At 41.9% G+C, this 12,220-nt stretch overlaps 1 protein-coding gene across 6 annotated transcripts in view; it reads right to left on the bottom strand.

Annotated features, from left to right (window-relative positions):
* The window catches only part of ARHGEF7 (Rho guanine nucleotide exchange factor 7), a 220,589-nt gene that overhangs the window by 102,158 nt on the left and 106,211 nt on the right, over positions 1-12,220 (bottom strand). For all 6 annotated transcript variants that reach the window (XM_030568714.1, XM_030568751.1, XM_030568722.1 and 3 more), the window contains exon 6: positions 846-934. In XM_030568714.1, the coding sequence (XP_030424574.1) occupies positions 846-934 (89 nt within the window). The remainder of the gene's footprint in view (positions 1-845; positions 935-12,220) is intronic.

The raw sequence follows: 12,220 nt of genomic DNA, 5'->3' as shown, positions 1-12,220 counted from the left end.
CTATAGTCTCTACTTTAAGAACTCTGCTGAAAATATATTAACAACACACACAAAAAAATAGCTGAATCAAAGAAAAAGACTTGATGTTTTGACATCAGCAAAGAGCGGGAGTTAACAAAAATGATACATGTGTTAATTGTAAACAAGATGACAGAACTTCCATAAGTACCCATATTTTATAAATAAGGGATGAAACCTATTGCATTCATTAAAAAAAATACCAGGAGTTTTTTAACATTATACCTTGTATCTACTAAAGAAATGTCAGTAATATGCTAAGAAAATATATAAAATCTGTTAAAGGTTAACCATCTCGATCTACACATTCCCTGTTTCTGAAAGTTCAGATAAATGGTGTAAATGAGAGGTCCCAGCAGCTCATTACTCAGTTACGTAGGTTGATTAAAGAGCACAGCAAAATAGACAGGGAGGACAAAAAACTTCTCTGCCGAAATGTTTCACCTCTTTGGTTTAAGGCAGAGGGCAAATAAAGTATAACCTTGTTAATTTAAAATGACTGGCAGAGATTTACAGCAAATAGCTGATTTTTGCAAATTAACAAGTGAACAAAAAAAGTACAAAATGCACTCCAGAAATAAACTTTCTTCACTTACTCTTACACTGTTTAGTTCAACTTATTTATGACCACACTTTACAGCATATTCATAAATGTACAATAGCATATTTTGAAAAAATAAGGAAGGCCTTGGTAATGTGAAAATTCACTACAGCCCTTGGCTTTTTAATTTTGGCTAAGAGGTGGCACTTTTTATTAGGATTCTAAAGTGAGCAAATTATTGAGGTTCTATTATATATAATTCAGAATAAGGAAAGGGATCACTCACCACATTGTAATAGCTTTTGCTAATTGCAGACGTATCAAAACCTTTGGGAGGACTCTTCAGTGTTCCTGACTTGGGGGAGACTGGTTTTTCTGAAATGTAAAATGTTTCGTCAGTGGGATGCAATTTCATAGTTCAACACTAGAGGTCAAACAAGCTGCTCTAAGATCATCGAAATGAGTACAATGGAAAAACAATGCTTTCCTGAGAAATGTACAGAGATGTGTTTAAGTCAAGTCTTACATACTAATGCACGATCAAAATGGTGTATATGTTCACAAAAATGAATTTCCAGCGCCACTGAAGTCAATGGCAAAACTCTCATTAACTTCATTGGGACCAGGATTTCAGCCAATCAGATTAACTTGACCACAATATCTTTTGAAAAGTGAACACACTATTACAGGCAGGCTGTGATTTTAAAATTAGATATTTGCAGTAGTCTAGAAGGGGTCATATGTTTAGACGAAAGCAATAAATTAGTTTTGCTTTCACTGAATTAAAATGGATACAAGCAGAATCCACAAAAAAGTCTAACTTTACTATACTTGTAGTTTGTTAAAATAAAATATAAAAAATTGTACAAGTTAGTAGAGAAATAAAATGATTTACCAGGTGATCTTCTGGAATATTAATCACACTTATTATCTATGTAAAACAAATGCCTCTGCAGCTGAAAATAATTTCTCCATCAACACAGAATATGTGCAATTGTCCAAAAATAAACAAAAAACGAAACAAAGAAAACCCCAAACAACATCCCCGAAAAATGCAACCAAGTAAAGAATCTACTCCTCAATTATGCTCTCTGTAGAGAGACAACATATGTCTGCAAGATTAAAATGACTGTCCTGACAGCTTGCAGTACAAGCCCGAATCACTTAATGTGCTGTTTTGAGAGTTGCCTCTCTCAGCAGTACATACAGACACAAAATAAACACTCCAAACCCTCCTTCCACCACTCCTCTGATTTAACACTAGTGAGATGCAAGAATTTCAAATATAAAGCTGGTCTCCACCAAATCAGAAGATGGGAAGTACAGTATAGCGTTTCCCCCTGACCTCATGGACATGACTGATGTAACAGATCTGAATGAGTGTGCTCTTTTAGCAATTGCCAATTATACTGTAAAAAGGCTTTATTCATCTGGACATGATGCTCTTTTCACTTAATATTAAACCAGACTTGTTTTATAGGGAGACTTCAGACAAGTACTTTAGTTATTAATACTAGACAGTAAAATGACTAATTGTCTGATATGAACTGTAGTAGGATCAAAACACTCCTACTGAAAATCTAGGCATGCCACTATTTTGAAGACAAACTCTTCTGTTCAGTCAAGCTTTAATTCATAAATATATTTGATTTAAAATTTAACTTTAATTCTGGTTAGCTGATTTTTAAGAATCTCTCTCAAATGCAGAGCAGCACCTTACATCACATGAGGAATCTGCCATTGAGTTGATAAACCAGGCATCGGAGGGGGATTCTCAAGTGGCTCTTTTGCCACTCCCCATCACACTGCCATCCGGGAGGAACTTTCAAGAGGAAAAGGGGTGTGGGCCAGGGCACATCATGCTGCACCAATAGCCAGCTGTGGCTTTGGGGCTCGACAGCAGCTGTTAAATTATAGCCATCCACTGGCTGCTGTGTATTATGCCCAAGGCCTGGCCATGCACACAGCATCCCCAGGATTAGGCTGAGTGAAGAGGTGATGAGATACTCTTTTGCCTTCGCACCTCACAGCTGCCATGTGCACGCTTTGGCCTGACTGCAGGATTTGGTGCAAGTGGTAGCTTTGTCCCTCAAATCTTTCTTTGTAGTTCTTTGCTATGACCTCAGGGAAGCATGTACTACTCCTTAACAATGTGCCCAAGAGAATAGCACAACCATGTAGAGACAAAAATCAGAAAAGCGAAGGCACCAAATGAGTTACACCTGGTAAGGGATATACAAGGCAATGAGAAGAGGTTCTTTAAATACATTAGAAGCAAGAGATAGATGAAGGAAAGTATAGGTACTTCTACTTAACAGCGGAGAGCTAGTAATAGATAACACCAAGAAGGCTGAGGTGTTTAATGCCTATTTTGCTTCAGTCTTCACTAGAAAGATTAATGGTGACCACACACACAACACAATATTAACAATAAGGGGGAAGGAACGTAAGTCAAAATAGGGGAGAACAGGTTAAAGAACAATTAGGTAAGTTAGATGTACTGAAGTCAGAAAGGCCTGATGAAATTCATCCTAGGGTAGTCAAAGAACTAGCTGAAACAACCTCTGAACTATTAGCTATTATCTTCGAGAACTCACAGAAGATGGGTGAGGTTCCAAAAGACTAGAAAAGGGTAAACACAGTAGCTAGTTTTAAAAGGGGGAATGAAGAGGACCCAGGGAATTACAGACCAGTCAGCCCAGATACTGGAACAAATTATTAAATAGGTATGTAAGCACCTACTGGAGAATAGGAATACAAGGTCAAGGAGAAATTATACCAAACGAGCATAATTTTCTTCTTTGACGGGGTTACTGGCCTAGTAGATGGGAGAAGCAATAGATTGGTATGTGTTGATTTTAGTACAGCTTTTGACACAGTCCCACACGACAGTCTTATAAGCAAACTAGGGAAATTGAATCTAGATGAAATTACTACAAGGCGAGTGTACAAGTGGTTGAAAGACTATATTCAAATATCAATGATTCGCTGTCAAATTGGAAGGACATATCTAGTGAGGTCTTGCAAGGGTCAGTCCTGAGTCTGGTACTATTCAATACTTCCATTAAAGACTTGGACAACGGAGTGGAAAACCTGCTTATAAAATGTGCAGATGACACCAAGCTGGGACAGGTTGCAAGCACTCAGGAGGACGGGATTAGAATTCAAAATGACCATGACAAATTGGAGAATTCGTCTGAATTCAACAAGATGAAATTTAATAAAGATAAATGCAAATTACTATACTTAGAAAGGAAAACTCAATGCACAACTACAAAATGGGGAATACACAAGCTAGGTTTCAGTGCGGGGTTGTAGGCTGTGGTGATTGTGAAATCCTTAACAAGACATCACATCCACCACAATCTCGCTGCTATTGAGAGGACAGCTACACAGTCTCTGAAATCCAACTATCAGATAGCGATCAAGCCAGCAGACAAAGGGGGCACCATCATGTTCCCAACAGTGCTGATGTGCCCAACCAACAACTCTCTCCGTGTACATCTACACTGCAATAAAAGACCCACGACATGGCCACAGCTGACCCAGGTCAGCTGGCTCAGGCTCATGGGACTCAGGCTGTGGGGCTAAAACACTACAGTGTCGCTGTTGGGGCTGGTCTCCAACCCAAACACCTACACAGCTATTTTCAGCTGCAGAGCCTGATCCCTGCGAGCTTGAGTCAATTGACCGGGCTCTGAGACACACTGCCATTGATTTTTTATCCAGTATAGATGTACTCTCTGACACCACTTACTACAAAGAGCTCAGTGAAAATCTCATACCGCAATGCACCCAAGAATTTGAGGAGATCATCAATTTTTTCTCCAAAGAACTCCAAGAGAAACTCTACAACCTCATCCCCCATGAACTTACCCCAGGGGCCTTCTACAGCAGTGGTTCTCAAACTGAGGCTGCCGCTTGTGTAGGGAAAGCCCCTGATGGGCTGGAACGGTTTGTTTACCTGCCCCGTACGCAGGTCTAGCCAATTGCGGCTCCCACAGGCCGCAGTTCGCTGCTCCAGGCCAACGGGAGTCACATACTAAAAATCATGGATTTAATAAAAGATGCTGAATGTATGGCTCTTCATAACAATCTATAACTCACTACTCTCTTTTGTCCTATGACTGCAGAGGAGTTAACTGCCCAGTTCACCTTGAACGGTCTCTTACAACATGGGAACTCCTTAGGCTAAACAGCTTGTTCCAGCTTGTATTTAGCTGCGACACTCTGGGTAGCTTCCCTAGATCTGAGGAAGAGCTGTGCAAGCTCAAAAGTGTGTATTTCACCAACAAAAGTTGGTCCAACAAAAGATATTACCTCACTCAACTCGTCCATCACACACGTACAGGTGTCTGAAAACTATCGTAGTACAGAGGTTCTTAAACTGTGATCTACGGACTACCACTTGCTAGTGACCTGTAGGAAGCTGCCTAGTCATATAGTGCTGGCTCTCTTCTTCCACCTGCTACATCACATAAGCTTAGCAAACTGAGCAGACAAATAATGTCCATTGATCACCTATTTGTTGTCCATGCTTAATTATTAAAAAATATTCCAGCGAGAATGCCCTGATGTAGGCAGCAACCTACCTTTTTTCATTTCATCTTGGTGCCATCTGTTAACAAGACTACTTAAAGGCCTTGATTATTCACTTTACCATATGCTAATGCCACCTGTTAGGAAAAAGGTGACCAAATGAGAGTTGAGCATCTTGACTGGCTGCAATTTTCTGGAACTAACATTGCATGGGTGTGCGTATAGATATCTTCACTTGTATACCAGGACATTAACATACATGCTGGTTTACATTTTAAAGATACAGTTCCTGCCTAAAAAAAACTTACAGTCTAAACTGATTAGACAAACATAGGGTATATCTACACTGAAGTCAGACACTTGATTCAGGCTTGTGTGCCTTGGGCTTTGGGGCTGTTTATACAGTCTCAGACTGCAGTAGCCTGAGCTCTAGGACACCCCCTCCCCTCCACCTCACAGGGTTACATCGTGAGCCCGGAAGTTTATGCTCCAATTAAAAAGTCCTGCAACCCGAGCCCAAGTCAGCTAACATGGGCCCAGCCACGGGTTTATAACTGCAGTGTAGACAAAGCCATAGAAATAAAGCCAGAAGGGAGTGAGGAAGAGAGAGGAAAGTTCACGGTCATTAAAACTCCTCCCCCAACAAAAAGAAAAGATGCACAGTCATTAAGCTGCTAAGACAGTTGGCCTGCTGCTTACCTATCGTAAGTACATTTCAAAATGACTTTTCTTTTTTAGCTGCTACATTTGTTTAATTTCATTTCATTTTTCTTTCCTTTTTGTAACTGTTCACACTTGAATAATGTTCACATTTAAATGCTAGCCTAACATTGATTAAAAAAAAAGGTACTAATAATTATTTTCATTTTTTAGAACTTCATTGTATTTCAATTTTTCTGAGTTAAAACAATTCAGTTATGAAATAACTTTTTTTTTTTTTAATTAGGCCTAAGTACCTAAGGCTAAGCTTACCACGACCATAAAGTCTTGCTCTTTTTGTTACTGAAGTTACTGTTCTAATAAATTTGTGCTTTAAATATTTGACCACTTTTTACATTAATTTGATAAAATTAAACCAATCAATCAATTATTTTTTGACTGATCAAATGTCCATTCAAATAAGTATAAATTCATTACTTTCCCAATTTTACTTTTCTCTTTAAAAAACTGCTGTAAAGTACTAGAGATTTTTGTTGGAATACATAAATAATTAGAATTTCAGACTATGAACTACTCAGCTAAAACAATTCTTATCATTTAACCATAGAGCCATAGGATCAAATTCAGATATTCCCAAATCACTTGGTAGGTTCATTATAAACTGTATTTTGAGTGAATAGCTCTAAACAAATTCAACTTTTAAAACCTTTAAAAATATAGGATTTGTTTAACTCTGAAACAGGGATTGGCAACCTTTGGCATGCAGCCCACCTGGGTTAGCCCCCTGGCGGGCTGTTTACCTGCTGAACCTGTGGATGCGGCAGGTAAACAAACCGGCCCGGCCCACCAGAATGCTTACTCTGGTGGACTGCAGGCCAAAGGTTGCTGATCCCTGCTCTAGAAATATAGGATTTGACACAGCACATCAGATGAGCTGTCAAATCACGTCTGGTATTCTGCCTCTGGTCAGTGCCTTGCTTCATAAGAGGGTATAAAAAGAGCCACAATGGAAATGACCAACGGTGCAGCATGTGGAGGTGGAAGCAAGGAAGTGTGAAATGAAATTACTTTCTTACTATGACTAATCACAAATAACAAAACTTTTCATTTTTGTAGCCTCTTTCATCAGAGGAGCTCAGATAATTTGAGAAATATTATGATGCATAATTTATTAACACAGTAGTTCCAAAACTTTTTACTAAGCCAACCCACCAAAATCATTTTGTCTTTTTTGGGGACCCATCTTTACATATAAAGAATGTATGTGTAAATATACGGGGACACGGACACACACACACACACACACACACACACACACACACACACACACACACACACGCTTTCTTAAGTAATTCAAACACAAAACAAAAAAGAAAAATCAAAAAATTGCATGCTTTCCACGCTACTAATACCCCCGCCCAACTCCATTTCCCTCTCCCCTCCCCAGCTAAGCCCCCTCAGCTATCTACTCAGTTTTCCCCAACCCTGTAGCCCAGGCTAGCAAGGGAGGCCCTGAGAAGACAGGGGTTATTGGAGAACAAGCCCACTTCACACTCACTTGCAGCAATGGCTCCTGTCCTGCAGTGCTGGGCCTGGCTACTGGGTGTTGAGACCCAGGACACAAGGTCACAACACCATGTAGGTTTGGCCTGGCCCCCCTCTATCACGATGGAGGGGAGGCCACGCTAAACTCAAGTGGTGTCATGACTCAGTGCACGTCATAATACCACTGGGTTTGAAGATCCTCTTAAATGGGAACGTGGGGCAAACTGCCCCTTCCCCACCCTCCATGGCCCTGGTTGGGGCGGGTGCTTCTAAGATGCGTGGGGCAGGGAACGATATGGGGGGCAGTGACTGGCAAGACCCCTTCCACACGTAAATCGGGACTTGCCATTTGTGAAACACTGTTTTAATACACCTGTGAAATAGGTACCAACCCTATTAAACATATGGGGAAACAGACAGAGGATATATAATTGACCCAAGCAAATCCACTAATTCATCAGTGAGATGGTGTCAGAACCAGAATAATTCCCTGGTATCCTGTCTGACACTTGCCACTAGGTAACACTGCCCTCATTATCATGTGTCATACAGCACTGAATGTCATAACCTCCTGCGTGTGTGAGCCTCCTGTCATAATGAACAGACTAGGAGACCATTTCTTGATAAGACTCAACTTCCCAGGTCCCAGTTTTGTGAGTCCCAGTTCCACTCTCAGTGAAAATATGTAAAAATCCAAAAATCAAATCCCACAGAAACTAGCACCTGACCCAGCACTCAAAGGGACAAATCTAGAACAACGATGGGACAAAGAGGTCACTTGTTACCGAAGTTTCCATTCTGAGTAACCAATAATTACATCCCTTCCTATCTAATTCTGCTTAAATAGAGAGCTCGCACCAGTAATCATCATTATCATCAGAAACCTACTTCCCAGAGCCTGATTAAAACATTTTCTTTAAGCTCCAGGTAAACTCAAAACTCTCCCACCCCCCACATCCTTGTTATAGCCCATAGTACCTGTTACATAGAGTAGAAATGCTCACCCTCATGCTCATGATCACAGCTAGGAAGACTATTTGAATAACCTTGTATAAATGCACATAAAACATCTTGGACTGTCTGAAACAAAGAGGGGAAGGGATAGCTCAGTGGTTTGTGCACTGGCCTGCTAAACACAGGATTGTGAGTTTAATCTTTGAGGGGGCCATTTAGGGATCTGAAGCAAAAATCTGTCTGGGGATTAGCCCTACGTTGAGCAGGGGGTTGGACTAGATGACCTCAGGTTTATTGTCACGAGGCAAACTACCTCCTTGCCCTCCAGAACACACTTCTTCAGCAAAACATTTCAATTGCAAGATTTCTTTGTGATCTTAAATTCCTATCACCAGACTGTGTGTGTTAACTGTTCTATTTATACTTACACTAGAGTTAAATTCCTAGTTTCCTTAATGTTTGTACAGCACCAAACGCATTGTAAGTGCTCAATAAATCTACAGTCATTAAGGCAGCTGATTTGAAAATGAATCTAAGTAGCAGGTTAAATTTTAGAAACAGAAAGAGGTAAAGTCATTTTATGGGAACAGAGTGGCAGGAAAAGCAAAAAAAAAAAATTAAAAAATTATTCAGTAAGTCAGCAGTGCATAAAAATAAAGTTTGATAAAACCAGACCTTCTCTCCTCACTATTACAGCCTGGATAAAATGCTGTCTCCAAGGCTAAGAATTTGAATGAAAGAACAAGCAAGCAATATCTCTGCTACAGCAAAACAATCAGAAGAGCTAGTGCACAAATGAAGGCAAGAGGAAGAAGCAACCCTTACAGGTGAAGAACAGCTGTTGGACAACAAACATTAAGATAGAATGTACTACGGACAATAGCATGGAGGGAAAAACATGACTTTTATGACTTTTACTGTCTTCCCTTATGTCAACCCACTGTGAGAGTGATCAGTGCCACATGGTACCAATCCTAAAAGGTTTCCGTAAGAGAAAGGTTACAGGATCATGTCCAGTAACAGTTCATAGGCAGGTGAGACATGGCCATGCTTTTTTTCCCTTGGAAATTAGTATGCTACATAACTAAGCGTGTCCAGCATCTGACTACAGAATATTTTTTTTTATTTCGAGTGTAATTAGAAAAGAACATTAAAGTTTTACCGAGTGATTGCATGATTGATTAAAGATCTGTGAATCAGATGACAGTCACGTTAGTACTTGTATCATTGCCAAGTATGATTTCTTATTCATCTCAAATTAACCATCTCTTAAAACAGTGGTCCCCAATGCGGTGCTCGCAGGTGCCATGGCGCCCGCCAGGGCATTTATGTGTGCCTGCCTAGTGCCCAGCAGGGGAGAGAAGCTGTGGCCCCGCGCCTACTAGGGACAGAGAACTCCGGGGCTCCAAGCTGCGGGCGCCGGTATTCTCGGTCCCTGGCAGACGCGGAGCCGCAGCTTAAGCCGGAGAGAAGTCGCAGCCCCATGCCTGGCAGGGACAAAGAACTCCGGGGCTGCTTGGGGCAGCAAAAAGCCGGGAGCCGGCCCCAGCCAGAGCCCTGCCTGCAGCGGTGAGAGGGGCTCCCGGAGTGTGAGAGGAGCCAGGGAGGGAGGGAAGCGGGGCCCAGGATGCAGGGAGGGAAGAGGGGTCCTGCTGCCACCACCGCTACCACCACTGCTGCTGCTCTGAGTCTCCCCAGGGCAGCACGGCATTTCCCCGCCTGAGTGGGCTGTGCAGGGCACCGCTAGGCTGGGCAGGGGGCATGGATCCCGGCTCGTGCGCTGATGGAGTGAGTGGCTGGGCAGCCCGAGCTGTCAGGGAGCTGCCCCCTCCTGCCCCTAGACCCAGCCCGCTGTGCACCTCCCCGCCTCAGTCCTGTGCTGCTTGCCCAAGGCCACACAGTGCCAGGGAGAGGCAGAGCTTGGCTCTGAGCGGGGCAGTAGGGGATACTGCCCCGCTCGGGGACACCAGCAGCTCAGGCACCTGCGAGTCAGTGTCCATCCTCTCGGCTCTGCCTGCACAGGGCTAGGAGAGCAGCTGTCAGCGCCTGCCCCTCTCACCCCTTGCATCTCCCATCCCGCTCGCAGCCTCTTCACTTGTACCTCCCCTCATCGCTCCTTCGCCAAACCCCTTCCCCTTGTACTCTCCCTTCACCCACATCTCTTCCCTTGTACTCTCCCCCAGCCCTCTCCTCCCGCACCTCCCTCTTCCCCTGCACCTCTTCTCCCGCAACCCTCCTGATACCCCCTCTCCTCCTTCGTGAGTACATCACACCCCGCTTCACTGCCAGTGTAGAGCCCCCAGGCACCCCCACACCCACTCCTCTGCCTGAACCCTCTTTACTAGATCCCCATCACTTTCTGAGTACAAGGTTTGAGGGTTAATCCCTATGTCATCCATGTGCATTTGGGTGCATGTGGGGGAGAGCCCAAGGCTGGGTAGGGGGCAGGCAAAAATTTTCTTGCTTGGGGCAGCCAAAAACCTAGAGCCAGCCCTACCCCGGCAGGCGCGGGGCCTGACTAGTGCCCAACAGGGAGAGAAGCTGGGGCCCCCGCACCTGCTGGGGACAGAGTACTTCGGGGCTGCAGGCGCCGGTGTTCTCTGTCCTCACAGCTTCTTTCCGGCTTCTCTCTGGATTCATATATTATGTAATATTAAATATGATGCGTTTCATGTTATTTACTGTACAAATGCAAATTAAGCCTTAAAAATTGTTGGCCCCTCCCACACTCTTCTGAAAACATGAATGTGCTACTAGCCACAAAAAGGTTGGGGACCACTGTCTTAAAACAAGTCTCCAGATCTATCCTTTTACTATACAAGACATGTCACTGCCTATGTGAAACAGAGTGGATAAAAATCAAATGATTTTTTTTTTAAATCGGATTTTTTTTAATTTAAAAATGGATTTTTTTGATAAAATGCTATTTAAGGAAAAAACCTATCTAAAAATAGTTTTAATTAAGATATCTTTGAGCTATAATGTATCTCCTCATGGAATAGGGATTATAAATTATAATTCTATAGTATCAGACAATATATTCATGTAATGTTGATGAAAGGAACATGTCTGAACATGTTTTCAGGTTGGTAAACTTTTTTATTTCATACTTCTTTCTTAAGAACTGCCTGTCTTCCTTCTGGACTATTCTTGAATTCCCATGTTTAAGCAAAAAAAAAAAAAATAGTTATTACTCTATGCTACTATCATTTTAGATGAAGTTGTGATAAAAAATAAATAGTTTAAATAGGCAGATCTTCCTTTCACAGTTTTACCTTTAAAATGCAGTAGTACTGAGTGTCAGTGAATACAATGAGTTATACTGAAGGAGCAGTATGGTAATAATAGTTAAATAACTGCATTGACTTATTTTGTTTAGGAGAATCCATCCTCAACATACAGCATTCTGAAGACTATCCACCTTCAAGATCACCATCATTTTCTATACTTTCAGAGTTATCTGCTAATGATAGTGTTTCAGTCACATCATGGATGTCACATAGCCACAGTATATCACCTGTAGCAAAAAGAAAAAAAAACTCCATCATCCAGAAACAACCATAGATTAATTTGTAATAAGAAACAGCAGATTACAAAAAGAGGTAACTGATGAAAAAATTGCCCAGTTTGTTTATGCAACAAATTCTCCTTTCCGTATGATTGAGAACCCACACTTCATTAACATGGTTCAGTCATTAAGACCAGGATACAGTCCACCCAACAGAACAGATGTCGCAGGCAAATTGCTGGATAAAGTGTATGAAAGACAAATTGAGTAGTGTGCAAAAGGTCTAGAGAGTAAAATTGTTAACCTGAGTCTTGATGGGAGGAGCAATGTCCACAATGATACTGTTGTATGTGCTTTGTGACAACAGAAGAAGGGAACGTCTTCCTTACAGAAACAATTGATACATCAGGAAATGCACACACAGCAGAATACAGTTAAACCTTGCAATAATGCGC

The sequence above is a fragment of the Gopherus evgoodei genome, chromosome 1 (genome assembly GCF_007399415.2).
Source record: "Gopherus evgoodei ecotype Sinaloan lineage chromosome 1, rGopEvg1_v1.p, whole genome shotgun sequence".
NCBI lineage: Eukaryota > Metazoa > Chordata > Testudines > Testudinidae > Gopherus > Gopherus evgoodei.
Note: the sequence above shows the minus strand (reverse complement) of the source record. Positions and strands in the feature narration are given on the sequence as shown.